This window comes from Crocodylus siamensis, chromosome 2 (assembly GCF_052110815.1).
Source record: "Crocodylus siamensis isolate JL-2025a chromosome 2, ASM5211081v1, whole genome shotgun sequence".
Lineage (NCBI taxonomy): Eukaryota > Metazoa > Chordata > Crocodylia > Crocodylidae > Crocodylus > Crocodylus siamensis.
The window spans coordinates 294,241,262-294,255,697 of NC_143396.1; the positions used below are offsets into that span (position 1 = coordinate 294,241,262).

Consider the following 14,436-nt stretch of genomic DNA (forward strand, 5'->3'; position numbering starts at 1 on the left):
CAGTAACTCTACCTTCCGGGTTGAAGGGAAGTTTGGTATGTAATGTTTTCTGTAATGCTGTTGTGGTCACAATGCCTGCTGAATCACTGCTCTCCCTTTCAGAGTCAATGCTGACTGATGACTGCTTATCAGTCTCTTGTAAAATGTCTACCCCTACAGGTGTATGTGGCCAAGTAGCCATAGATTCAGACCCCAAATCGGTTCATTTACATTGTAGTAAATCATCTTCTTCATCACTTAGGGAAATAACTTTATCTTTCCTGCCATCATGATGTACCTCATTACCATATTACACAGCAGAGGTGCTGGTGGATTTAAGGATTTAAGTGGTTTTCTTTCCTGAGTCTACCATCAGATTTGGAAAAATGGGGAAGTTTGGGAACTGCTTCTGAATCAAATGATAGCCCTTTGGTCTCGTCTGGTGCTTCAGCAAAGCTTTTACTGCTCGGGGCAGCCTTGCTGACACAACACCGGGGTTTTGTCCAAGGTGCAAGCCCCTGAGCTGAGTGAAACCAACCATTACCTGCATCGCTCTGCACACACGACCTTGAATCCTCGGGCTGCTTGCGCACACAGTCCATTCTGCTGAATTTAGTGTCCAAGCCCCCCTACCCTCATGCCAGAGATTATACAACCATTATCTGATTTTCATTGTGTTTCTATGAAGCGTAGGAGCTACACGGTCCCAACTGAGCTCTCCGTTCTCTCCCCGTGGCATCCGGGCCGGAGGGCACCGGCTATATTCTCCTCCTCATTAGCGCTTCCCCTCCCCCTTCCCAAGGCATGCTCTCACCAGTCACCCGTGCCCAGGTTACCAGACCTGGAAAAGCCCGGCCCTGGTAGGGGCCGCGGAAGGGGCTCATGGGGGAAGCGCAGCCGTGTTATAAGCAGGCACAACGGAACTGAGTTCGCACCGACCGGGGCCGGGAGCCGCAGAGCAACGCAGCGGCAGCGGCTGCGGCGCGGGCCAAGGGCCGGCAGCTTTTCAAAAATGGCGGCGCCGAGGAGGCCCCACCCCCCGCTGCCTAGCGATGCCCCGGGACCGAGGCTGAGGCAGCGCGGCCCCACCCCCAGGGGCGGGGCCAGAGCGGGGGCCTTCGGGGCGGGTGCCCGCCGCGCGGCCTACGGCGGGAAGCGCGGGGCCTCGGGCGGGCGGGCAGGATGCGGCTGCAGTGCGACGTGGAGGTGGTGAGCCGCCTGCTGCCCGCCAGCGGCCTGAGCGGCCGGGGCCGGGGCACCCGCGCGCTGCTCCTGCTAGGCCGCCCGCCCGGCCCGCACGGCGCCTGCCTCGTCGTCTGCACCGCCCGCCAGCGCGCCGGCGCCCGCTACAAGGTGAGCCCCCGCCCCCGGGGACCCCCGCAGGCCGCCCCGCCCCCGGGGGACCCCCACGGGCAGGCCCCGCCCCTGGCGCCCCCCCCACGGGCAGGCCCCGCCCCCTGTGCGAGCAGGCCCCGCCCCTGGAGCCCCTCCCAGCCCCGTGCGGCGTGCCCGCGTGTGGCGGTGTGAGGGCGGGGCCCCCGGGGGCGTTGGAGGGCTGCAGGTGCTTTGCTGGGACCGTCCGGCGCCGGCGGGCTCACTGCCCGCCGGCGCCTCTCCCGCCCGCAGCTGAAGGCGAACATCGAGCAGTTCTTCACCAGGTTCGTGGAGGAGGGGAAAGCCACCGTCCGCCTGAAGGAGCCTGCCGTGGACGTCCGTCTCAGCAAGGTACGGCGGTGCAGGGGAGCCGGTTTCCGAGCTGCTGGCCGCGGCTTCCCTGTTCTCCGCTCGGCTTGTCACGCTTTGCTGCAGGTCCTGCTGGGGACCTGGCAGACACCCGATACGCCTCCGCCGGAGGTGCGCTGGATGTCCCTTTTTTTTAGCGTGCGCTGGGGAAATGAGCGCACCCAATTTCCTTAGAGCGACAGGGTGTTCTGCCTCCGCGGCCTTGCTAGCACGTGCCGGTGCGCGGGTTGTGGTCCTCGGCTCGGAGCTGGAATCGTGCTAGCAGCTGGCACCGCTGGAACTAGCCGTGTTTCCCAAACGAGATGCTTGTGTCGTGTGCTGCGCTGCGGACAGGGAAGCGCTGGGTGGAGGAAAGCTCTGAGCAGGCGTGTAAGGTGTGCTGTGGACAGGGAAGCGCGCGGGGCTGACGTCGGTGGCTGTGGCAGGTACGGGAGTGAGTCAGTGGAGGTGGCTCAGCCCGTTCTCACTTCCTCGTAACAGACCTGTGGCACAGCTCTTGAGCCTGCTCCAGCACCTTTCAAATGAAATGTCCCCATCGGTCTGTGGCCAGTGGGGAATGTATGCTCTTAACTCAGCAAGTTAGACAGGACACGGTGTGTTTGTCTGTTCTTATAAAACAGGGTTGCCCAGCTAGCAGGCCGCAGGGGGGTTAAATTGGGGCCCCTGGCTCCCACCTGGACACCGCTTCTCGCAGTAGCAGCCAGGGGCTCCAGGTTCCCCCCTCCTCCAGATTCCCCTTTGGTGCCAGGGGAGCCTACAGCCTGGAGGGAACTAATGGTGAGTCAGTGTCCCGTGCAGCAGGGAGGGGCCAGGAGGGCAATGGGTGCAGTGGGGAGGTGCTTGGGTGTGCAGGGTGGAGGAAAGGGCGTGCAGCCTCCAGAGCCCACGGGGCCTGCAGCTCTTGGCCCCTTTGAAGTCGGGCAGCCCTGTTACAGAAGACACCTCTGTTCAAAGTGAATAATTAGTCACAACGCAAACTGAGAAATTTGTCAGTTTTTCTAAGGATTAACATGAAATCCAGCTTATTCCGTCTTCCAGGCAACAGTTTTTTCTTCCCTCTTTCATAACCCTGTTACGGAAGGGAAATAGATTATTTTATAAAATTTTAAATGGCTTGTGGTAGTAGACGAGCAGCCTGTTTAAGGAGCCGTTCCATTTTTCTGTGTGATCTTGACTTCACATATTCGCAAAGCTGATGTAGATCCCAGCTGTGGTTGCGCTGCACTGCAGAGCAGACACCTGAACTAGCCTTCGACAAGGTAGCTCAGGTACCAGTAGCAGTCTAGCTGCAGAAGCCCATGAACTGCAAAACCCACCTGAGAAGGAAGGTGCTGCCTTGCACTGAGATCCTTGCTGCTACTGGTGCTCAAGCTAGCTAGGCATGCCGTAGGAGGCCGTAGTCACTGATGTGAATACAGTACTCACATATCCTCAGCATGAGAAAATATATCCTGCCTCTGAAGCACAGTTGTTGAAGGAATTAAGCTGAAAAAGCTTAATGTCTTTGTGAACAAGAAAGTAGCTGTGCTAGAGTTACAGAAAAGGTGAAATCCCTTTTCACATGAACAGCATGAGCAGCCCTTGACAAGTGAATGCTTATTGTTGGGACAGAGGCTGTTATCCAGAGGCTGTAGCACTGACAGGTGCAAACAAGCAGGAAAGAAGATGGTCATTTCCTGTCTTTTTCGGCATGGTACTGGGGTAGTGTCTTTCAAGATGCTCACTTTTTGCCACTTCGCCCTATCAGGAAGGAAAACCTTTAATTGGTTGGCAGCAGTGCTTTCTGAGATCTTGGGCATGTGGATGGGATAGCCGAAGAAAACCCCCAAGTACCTCAAAGAAAATATGTGGGACCAAGCTGGGCAGCCCCCTTGAACAGAGGTAAATCTGCCCTGGCCCAGGAAAATCTACCTCGGTTCCAGTCCTGGATAGCCTCTTCCCGGGCCAGCCTTCCATTTCAGTGCGGCTGCCTGAGGTAGTGGTCTCTAGACTTTTGCTTCAGGGTTCCCTTTCTCTGAATGTTTCTGTCTGTGCAGCCCTAGCCAGAATCAAGGTGCTCTAGAGCAGGCTTTCTGGAGTGTGGTGCAGTAAATAACTGCTTAAACATCACGCTATCATCCATGAGAGAGCAAAAGCCACATTGGCAAAAGGAAGCAGTCCCCTCTCATTAAATGCAAAGAGGTGCAAGTATCAGAATTTTTCCACATATTATATAGTAGGAAAGGGATCAGTCAAGCTCCAGGTAGACAGAACTTCAATAAAAGTACCGTTGTACTAGCTGAAGCAACGAGCCTGTGATTCTACTCGAACTTACCAGTGGGTGAAGCTGTTGCCATGAAAATTTCTCCCATTGTATTTCACAAAAGCAGGGGGCCATTCTGTATTCTGAACCAGCCTCCTCCTGCTTGAGCATTTCATTCATCCTGAAAGGGTAGAGTAAGAGTAAGAGTATGTGCACCACATGAAACTGCTTGGCTGCCTTCCTAGAAGCCCTGGGAAGGTTGCCGGAAAGGCGCTTTGGAGGTCATCTAGTCCAGCCCCCTGCTCATGGCAGGCGCATCCCTGACTAAACCATCCCAGCCACGTGGGGTTTGTTCCTCTGTCAGTCTGGGTTGCAGCATCCCCAGAGAATTCATTTTGTTGTTAATGTTGGGTATCCTCCAAGCCATTGGAAGTAGATTGTGCACATGGTAAATTTAAAACCCGGGGTCGACAAGAAGCTTTTTTGCTTTGATCTTTCACAAAATTGACAACAGTGGCTTAGATGGAGCCCCCATTTTAAACATGAAGGATCGTGCTTCCAGTGGAAGCGATGTCACGTTCCAGAATGCGCTTTGGGCTCTAGGAATCCATTCGCTTGAAATACTTCAGGAGCAGGTGTCACCATGGGTTCATCCTAAACTCTCCTAAAGCAAGAAATCCAGCTTAATCAGTCTTCCTGCCAAGAATTTTTCCTGCCCCTTCTGGTCCCCTCTTACAACTTAGTTGTAGACTAGGAACTTTTGTGTCTGAATTGGGCAGTTCTTTGGAACACCTATCTACTTCTATCCTAATATTATAAAAGCCTATGTCTGTCTGTCTGTCCGTAATGTGTTATTTGCACTCTGCTTGGCTGTTTGTCACTGGCAGCAACAGAGTGAACAGAAGTGGGGGCAAGGAGGCAGAGGCAGCACGGAGGGGGTGGCAGCACTCTGTGTCCTGTCCCCATTCCCCCTGCCCTGTGTCATTCTTGATGGGCAATTCACTAGTGCTTTAAAAGCCTGTAGCAAAAGATGATGCAGTATGAGACTATTTGAGACTATTATTCTTCTTGTACCTGCAGCATTACATGGAAGTCTGAGTGGTGCAAGGAATGTCTACTTCGTCACTTCCATTACATAGTGACTGTTGCAGAACCCTGTCTCTGAGTGCCCCTCTTTGCCTGTTTTATAGACCTGTCTTTGTCCTTCAAACAACACCTTGTTTAGGGGTCTTGAACTTTGCTCACGGATTCCTTTTTGTGGTGAGATTTTTTTTTTTCTTTAAGGAACTGAAGGCAAGATTTCCTCATTCAGGTTACAGAACAATTTAATTTCTTTGTGATATCCTAGCCTTCTTATTACCCTTCAGAAGTTAGCATCCACTGTGGTGCTTGGTGCTAAAGCAAAGGTAGTATTAATAGTAACTTTTGTTTTGGTGTGAAGTTGCACCTTATCTCCATGGGTCTTGAGGATCTTGCAATCCAGTTTGATTTGCTGTTCAAAACAGAGTTACACCCTGAGCTTAGATATCTTTGCAGTTGACTCAAGGCTTAGCTGTGAGACTCCTAGGTTTTAGTGTAAGGGGTGGACCTGAGAGTTTAGATCTGCTTGAGCTGTGCAGTGTGACAGAACAACATGCATGACATCACATTGGGAATGACTTGTCATTAGATGTTTGGTGGCTGAATAAGCTGGCTCATCATACTGCTAGCAATGTGGTCAGACTGATCTGGCCCTCCTGCGGTCTTGACCAAACTCGGTTTGGTATGTGTATTACAATAGCACCTAGATGCATTATAAGAGGCAGTTCCCTGCTCTACAGAAGTTTAAACAGGCATGAAGGGTTGGAAAGCTGTTCATCATTTTACAGATGGAGAACTGAAGCAGGTAGATCAGTGCGCTAGCTTGAGCAAGTCTGTCATAGCACAGTGCCTGAATGACGAGAACATTTCTCCTTCCTCTCCTGCTTTTTGGGTGAGTGCCTTGTCTGCTTCCTTTCTATTTTCCAAGTGCCTTGTAGCTTAGTGATTGACCATGCCAGTTGAGGGGTTTGTGTGTTGGAATGCTTGGAAAATGGGTTAGGTGTCATAGATGTAACCTCAATTATTCTGATAGTGATTGCCAAGTATATTAAAACTGTGCTGGATGGATCTTTACTCGGATCTCTCCACAATAAATCACCATCACCACAGATGTGGCTAAACCAAGGATGATCACTAGTTTCAGACACGGCTGAAAGTAGTACTGTGTTTACCCAAATCCAAGATGACCCTGAATTTAAGATTCCCCCCCCCAGTAATTAGGTTCTATATATGGAAAAAGTATAAATTTATTATAATTTTCCAGGTATAGAATCTAATTACCAGGGGATTGTTTTAAATCTATCCCCCTCCACTGCTTCCCCCTGCAGCCTTCCTGCGCCCACCACCCCCAGCTCCCCACGGTCTGCCTCTTCCCCTCCTGCCCTGTACCTTTACGGTCAGATGCTGCTTAGGCTCTGTTCCCTCCCAGGTCAAGGAGCAGAGGGCGTGGGGGCGCTGGGCCACACGGCAGCATCGACGCTACTGATTGGCTGGGTAGGAAATGGAATTTCCATGTGCTCCATGCCCAGGAGGGAATCTAGCCAAAGCTGAGCTGCACCTGGCAGTAAGGCGGGGGGCAGAAGCTGCAGAGGGCAAGTGGGGGCCAGGGGGTGGGATGGGCAGCCAGATGCTGTGGGTCTGACTTTGGCCCTAAGCCAGGCTCAGGGCCATTGTCAGAACTGCAGCAAATGCCTGCCACCCCCCTGCACCCACGCACACATATACTTTTTCTCTGAATCGAAGATGAAGGGCTTTCTTTCTCATGTGGATTGGGGAGTGGGAAGGACAGCACACATTTTGCATTTGAGTAAATACGGTAAGACCCCTGGCTCTACAAGAGGCTGCTTGTATGACTGTGAGCAATCACTTAAACTGTCTTGGCATCTCCTTTCCTCTACAAGTGTTATTCCAGTTACTCCACTCCACTTAAACACAACATGCCAGCCCTGCTGCTTTTTTCTTTCTAGGACCTTCAGAAATTGCTGGCTCCATAGCATTAAATCTTTGTCTCCCCTTTGACCTTGTGCAGGTTTCTGTACAAAAAGCCATTTTGTCTTGTCCCCTCTAGGACTTACTCTCCTTTTTCCAGCACTCATTTTTCAGCTAGATTCTGCATTCTGTTCGTTTTTGGGCTATACAGTAGGTTTCATTTGGCCTGGCCGAGTCAGAGGGGTCAGAACTTTTGATTCCATTTTCATGCTATTTGTTCTTGAATACAGTGAATAGAGAATGCAAAATAAGCTTGAATGCAAAACAGCCCTCCACCATTTTCATTACTCTGCTGACTCTGTCTCCTGACATGCTCTTGTGTACAAAATAGTTCAGAAAGTGCTAGCAGAAATGCAGAAGGTGTGAAACTGAAATGTTCTATTGTTTGGGTGTTGCAGGCGAATGCCAGCCATTTGAAAAACTTCCTCTCAGCTGTGAGGCTGGCTCACCGAGGTACTGATGTTGAAGCACTGCCAATTGCAGCCCTGGTCCCAGCAAAGACGTCAGAAATTGAAAAACCTAAAACGAAGATGATCATCACATCACGAAAAGATTACCCGCTCACCAAGAGCTTCCCTTACTCTCTCGAGCACCTCCAGGCCTCATACTGTAAGCTTGCCCGAGTTGACATGCGCATGCTCTGCCTGAAGAAACTCCTCAAACTGGATTTGAGCCACAATCATATCAAACAGTTGCCAGCAACTATTGGTGACCTCGTCTGCCTGCAGGAACTTCACCTGCATGACAATCACTTGGAGTCCTTCAGTGTGGCTCTGTGCAAGTCCACACTTCAGAAGTCTCTCCGGCTCTTGGACCTCAGCCAGAATAAAATTAAAGCGCTTCCGATCCAGTTTTGTCAGTTGCGAGAGCTCGTTCATTTAAAGCTGGATGACAACGAGTTGATCAGGTTGCCATTCAGAATGGGCCAATTAAGTCAACTGCGCTTCCTGTCAGCAGCCCGCAATAAGCTCCCTTTTTTGCCCAGTGACTTCAGAAAGCTGTCTCTTGAGAACCTGGATCTCTTTGGAAACCCCTTTGAGCAGCCTAATCCACTTGTTCCCAGCATACAGCTAAAAATACCATTAACTTTATTAGAGTCTGCAGCAAGAGCGACAGTAAATTACAGGTAAGAATAAGAGCGATTGGTCGGTTGCTTTGATGACCAGCTTGGCAGGTTTAATCTTATGGTTTAAATATATTGGGAACAATTATAATAAAGACTGCAGTGTAACAAAAAAGCTTGCTTTCAGTGCAGTTTGTGAGTTTGCCTCTCAACACTCAGTGTAATATCAGTGCAAGTCTGAGATTACTTTACTTTATTTGTAATCTGATGATTTGAAAAGTGTTGGGAAAAAACTTGCAGGCTGTCTGAGTGTTGAGACCAGCCTAGTCGCAAGAAGGCAGGAACTTCCATGATCCTCCACTGCTCCAGAAACTACACGTGGTGGATTCATAGTGGGGTGATAGTTCATCCAGGCTCCTGGCTTGAAGTTGCTTTCAAATATGGTTCCCACTCATCTTTGTATTCCCCCAGCTACATTTTTATAACCAAGTTACATATATCTGCTAGCCTGAATCTAGGTTGCTAATGTACTGCCTTCAGAAATGACGAGAGGATAATCCATAAATGAACCCCTAGCCACCCGCATTGCTTTAACATTGTTGTGCTTTTGGTGTGGACAGAACCCCAGAGGAACCAAGTAGTGGTTAAATGTGATGCGGCTTCTTGGAAAGTGAATATGTTGTCATAATTCACATGACTTATTCACTGATGACTTTGTCTTCCTGCTGGCTTTCTTGAACCGCTAGTTGGCTTTAGGGACATCGGATGGCTCGTTTGCTTTAGGGAGCAGGTTATGGGGGTTTCCTCTTTAATGTAAGAAACCTCATCTCTGACATCCTTAAAATAACTGTTGTCCTGTGTGTTGCCAGACATGAATAGGCTCAGTGCAAGGCCAGAGTTTCCTGTCTGCCTGCCTCTAGGTGTCTGTGCAGCTCTCTAGTGACTACTGCCTGAGAAACAAATGATAACATTAGCATTAGGGGTGAAGTAGCTGTGCTCACAAAAGCCCTTAGGAGAGGAAAGCATGGGAAATACTGCAGTTGCTGTGTCATAAGACAAGACCACGCAGAAGTAAGGGGCTGGGGTTAGTTGGGAGGTGCGGCAGGTGGAACACAAGGCGTTGAGGCAGAAGCATGTGAAGAATGACATGTAGGTCCTGAAACATGGGAATCTTTCTCCAAAAAAATAAAACTTAAAACATGTGGTCACTTGCAACATGAACTCCAAGACCAGTATCTGTAGGTGTCCAGAGCCCTGTACTGTGTGCTTGCTGGTTAGTGCAAATCCGGTTCCCAGTTCTACTACCAGACACCCGCTTTCCCAGCTGAGTTAGTACATGGTCTTGGCAAAGCTCTGCAAACGAGTTTTCCCTCTCCGAACTATAGTAAAAACTGCGTTAACTGGCATGCCAGCTTGTAAGGTAAAAGCGCAACTGGAAGTACCCCCCATGGCACTTCCAGTTTCGCCAAGCCCCCACGGCCCAGGGCATTGCAGCCTGCACAGGGCCCACCTCCCTGTCCCTCAGCCTGCAATGTGGTGGGAGAAGTGGCAGCCCAAACAGGCAAAGACTCCTGTTTGGGCCTCCCGGTTAACCTGGCATATTTTGTTATCCAGCACCCCCATTCCTCATGGGTGCCAGATAACAAAGCTTTTGCTGTACAGTGTGAGACTGCAAACAGAAAGGAGCGTACCAGAATGAGTCAGCAACACATATAGGATCCGTGCTACACTGGCAGTTGGATTTCATAGTTACTGAGTTGTTTCACTGTGGTGCCAAGGAACCCCTAGTCATGGCCCTGGTATAGGAATCTGGAACAAAGAGACGGTCCCTGCTCAAGAGAACCATTAGCCTGTTAGATAAGAGGCAGAAGGTAGACATGAGAGCTGGGAAGGTTAAACCCTTGGTCAGCAGTAATCGGAGCAGGTCAGCAGCCTGCGGGGATCTTAACAGAGGAGAGAGTGACGGGGGAAGTTTACAAGGGGCTCCTCCCCACCTGGAGGGGGCTGGAGCGTGTGTGTTTGTTTGACAGCCTAAGATGCCGTCTCGGGCTGTGCAGCTAACTCCTGACTGAACAGCATCGAGTGAGCCGTGCCGTGGGTGAGCGCGAGTCCTGAGGGGCTTTGAGAGAGACGATGTGTGGTCTGGACTAGGCAGGGGGGAGTCTGGAGAAGTGCATGGTGGGATGTGATATGGCCTGAGAGAATCATCTGTCCAGCTGCGTGCAGGACGGACTGAGCAAGTCAAGATTGCACTTATCTTGGCCAGAGAGAGAGATTCTGCAGGAGCCGGGAGAAGGGGATCTAGGCCTGCAGCGCACAGGAGGGACTGCATCTCAGGTAGGTTAGGCAGCACCTACTCTTACATCCAGCTAGGCCTGGAGCGGAGGTCTGAGCAGCAAATGGTTCTCGTGCTACTGCAGTTGATCCTGCGGTGTTTGTGAAGGAAGGTAGTTTGAGGCAACACCAGGAATTCTCTCTTCCCTGAACCAGGTGTAATTGCTCTAGCCCATTGCCAGTTGAATTCAGGGAATGAAGGGAGACTGAGAAGGTGCCATTCCTTGGTCCTTGTTCTTGATCTAGCATGACTCTTCAGTGGCACCAGTTAGCTCAGCCATGAGCCTGTGGCAAGGATGTCCAGGGTGGCATACCAATTTGAGGAAATGAGGCATCTTCCTAAAAATCCTGCCTCCTGCTTGTCTTCTCAGAGCGAAGCCCGCTGGGACACTGCTGTCTCCTACGTGTTAGATCAGGGGCGGGCAAAGTCTGGCTGGCAGTGGACTCCACTTCCCAGCAGCCCCTGCCCACGTGGCTGGGGCTGGCTTCCATGGAGACCCCGGCAGCAGGGATAGTGCAGGGCTGGGGTTTCCATGGAGATTAGCCCCAGCGGCTGGCAGGCAGTAGTGGTGTTAACCTCTTCCGGGGGGGGGGTGTTGGCGGGACCGGGGCGGAATCAGCTGCTTCTGCCTGTGCAGGGTGGGCAGCACTGGAAGCAGTGCTGGGAGTGGAGGCTATGGGAAATTTTGGGGGTGGTTAAAGCCCCCCCCTCCTTAGCACCACCCCTACTCGCAGGGCATGGAACTGCTCCACAGCCGGGCTGGGATCTTGTAGCAGCGACAGCATGGTCCAGAGCTGGGGCAGAACCGCAAGCTGTAGCCTGTGTGCTCCAGGTAGGGGCATGCAGGCAGTGCATCGTGGCTCTTCCCTGGCTCTGGACCATGCTGTCACTTGCGAGATCCCAGCCCAGCTGTGGAGCAGCTCCACAGCCTGCCACGCACACCGCCAGTGCTGCTGCAGACGGCTTCCACAGAAACCCTGGCTCCATTTCATCAGCATAGCTGCTCCTGGGGTCTCCATGGAAACTAGCCACAGCCAGGTGGGCAGGGAGTGCTGGGAACCGGAGTCTGGCCGCCAGCTGTTCCACCACTTTTCCCGCCCCTGTGTTAGATGCTGACACCTCTGAGTGTTAGGGCTGGATTGCAAGGGAGAAGTCGCATCGAGATCTGACTGCAAACGCAGATGGGTGGCCTAGTCATTGAGTTCCTCTGCCACTCTTCATCCTGTGTCTCTGCCCTACCGGTGCATTGGGCTTTTCATCCAGCATGACCCCGTGGCTCTTGTTTTGATGCGTCTCTGGGCTAGGTTCCTGAGTCGTCTTCAGACAGCCAGGAATGTGACCCACTGTTTACTTCTGTGTTGGAGAAGAACAGCGGGTAATTCCTCCTCCTCAGCGGTCCAGAGCAGTCATTGAGCTTTGTGTACAGCGAGAGAGGGTTTCCAGATTTGCACTGCTGTTTCCTCTGGCTGAGGGCTGGTTATTCTGTTTGTTTGTCTTTTACTGCTGTAATGAACCTGGCTGGTGTGAGTTCATTTTGCATTGTTTCATGCATGGTTATCTTTCCCAACAGAATCCCATATGGTCATCATCTCCTTCCTTCCCACCTCTGTGAAGACTTGGAAGTGGCTAAAACATGTCAGTGTGGAAATGCTTGTCTAACAAGCTTCATTCAAACAACTGTGACCATGAATCTCCATCACGTAGCTCATACTGTGGTCCTTGTGGATAACATGGGAGGTACAGAGGCACCCATTATCTGCTACTTTTGCTCCCTAACTTGTTATTCCCAGTTCCTGGATAGATACCTGCTAAGCAGTAGGTGACCCTGTAGGAGCAACAGAAGCTCTGTGGAAACTTCGTTCAGTGCTGGAGGACTCAGAAACCGACCGCTGCTGGGTTATCCACATCGGCTGTTACGACACGGAGACAAACCATTGGGCGTGTGCTACAAATGGTCGACTCTCTCAGACTTATAAAGCTTTCTCACTATAAACCTACTGTGGTCTGTCTGTCCTCTCACATTTCATGAGTCTTAAATACATACACTTCACTGCAAAGGACAAGATAGCTCTCAGTTTGGAACTTCTTAGGAATGTATTTTGGCTTTTTTGTGTTGTCCAGAGCTTCACAGGTGTTTTCTCCTTATGCTTATGCTGTGGACTGAAATGAAAACGCTTTGGTTCCAGTCAAGAATTCTGGGCGCACATGCTCAACTTTAGGTGCAACAGTGTTGTGTTTCTATCAGACCAACTATTTGTATGTTTTTATAACTTTGTCATTTGAAAGAAATTGGTTCTGCAGTCACAACCTAAACAGTATTTCCTTTTACTTTCTAAGCATCACAGCTGTTTTTAAGGATTTTGTTTTAAAATGCCCATGATGTGATTACTTCATTTATTAAACACTGAAGTTCTTCCACTTGTACATGTGAATTCATACAAACCTTGAGTGAAGTTGCAATTGTATTTTTATTTATTTCCATTTCCCAGTGTTTTCCATGGTCTAGCTCCAGGGTCGTGTACTGGCCAAGATAATGATGCGTTTAGAGAGACTCAGTATTGTTAATTGTCTTGATGCTGGACAGTGGCTGAAATACTAAATGAAATAGTGTCTTGAACAGCAGGGCTGTGAAGCTTTGAGTGCTGATTTGATTTGGAGGAGATTCGGCCCAATTTGGCAGTTGAATCTCCAAGTCTGAATTGAATTGGGAAACCAATAAAAAGGTCCAAATCAATTCAAAGCTTTCCAAATCGATTCAGAGAGATTCAGCGATTCAGGCAGTCCCCGCTTGCCGCCTCAGGGAGCTGGACCCGGACTCTGTGCTGGTAAGTAGGGGGTGGAAGCTGGAGGAGTGGAGCATGGGGGACCCCGGCCAGACCCCATCCCCTGCCCGCTCTCCCAGCCTCGTCGATGGCCCGCCTGGCCCCAGCATCTCACCAACTGCTGCAGTGGCCATCAGGGCCTCTGGGTGCTCGTGGCAGAGCCCCTACGCAGTGCGGAGCAGCAGGGATTGTGCTTCTCTGCCCCCCTTTTTTAAAGTGCCAGGATGCTGGGGCTAGGTGGGGCAGCCATTGACGGGGCTGGGGCCTATTTGATTTGACACAGTGATTCGAATCGCAGAGTCAAATTGCTGTCCGCTGATTTGGCCGAATCCAAAGCTAATATTAGCCACTTTGCACTGGCTTGTTGAGCAGTGTTCAGACTCCTTGAGCTGAAGGAGGTTGAATGCCTTAGGACGCATGATGTTTTCGGAAGAAAATACAAAGCCGACACTGCTACGCTGGAGCAGGCATCGTGTCTACCTTAGGCTGGATTGTATAGTTCATGCGTTTCCACATCTGAGGTAAGATGTCATGATGGCAACTGCATGTAGAGTGAATGGGAAAATGTGGGACAGTCACAGGTTCAAGCAAATAAAGAGCTGCTTGCCAGAGTGGCCTACAAGTTACCAGGTGGAAAGCAGCATCTGACTGGTGAGGGCAGAAAATTCACAGAAAACAGGGATGTGTCAGTACTCCCCATCCGCCGTAAAGCTGGCAAGTCAGTCAGCAACACAGAAGTCCTTGACTTCAGAAAAGCCGACTTTGATAAGCTCAAGAGGCTAGTCAGTCAGGCCCTCAGGGACCATGACCCCAGGGAGATGGGAGTTCAAGAAGAGTGGTTACTTCTCAAGGAAGCGATCCTCAGTGCACAAGCTAAATCTATTCCAACACGGAGGAAAGGCAGCAAGAAGGCACAGCAGCCCCCCTGGCTCTCCAGAGACCTAGCGGACCTACTGTGGCTAAAAAGGAAAGCCTACAAAGGATGGAGGACGGGATTCGCCTCCAAGGAGGATTACTCCGCGCTGGTCCGGTCCTGCAGGGAGCAAACCAGGAAAGCCAAGGCTGCAACTGAACTCCAACTAGCTTCAAGCATCAAGGACAACAAAAAGTCCTTTTTCAGATATGTGGGGAGCCGGAGGAAAAGCAAGGGCAATGTTGGACCCCTGCTGAACCAGATGGGGCA

General features: G+C 51.0%; 1 protein-coding gene across 2 annotated transcripts; it reads left to right on the forward strand.

The window, feature by feature from the left end:
- Positions 1-1,056: 1,056 nt before the first annotated feature.
- On the forward strand, positions 1,057-12,845 carry LRR1 (leucine rich repeat protein 1). Of its 2 annotated transcripts, XM_090034432.1 has the most exons (4): positions 1,058-1,332; positions 1,606-1,704; positions 7,432-8,159; positions 12,002-12,845. In XM_090034432.1, the coding sequence occupies exons 1-4, from the start codon at positions 1,162-1,164 to the stop codon at positions 12,252-12,254; spliced, it is 1,251 nt and encodes a 416-aa protein (XP_089890558.1). In that variant the 5' UTR covers positions 1,058-1,161; the 3' UTR covers positions 12,255-12,845. The 2 variants fall into 2 exon arrangements, with proteins under 2 accessions (XP_089890559.1, XP_089890558.1); XM_090034433.1 differs by lacking the exon at positions 1,606-1,704 and having other exon boundaries at positions 1,057-1,332.
- The last annotated feature ends 1,591 nt before the right edge of the window (positions 12,846-14,436 follow it).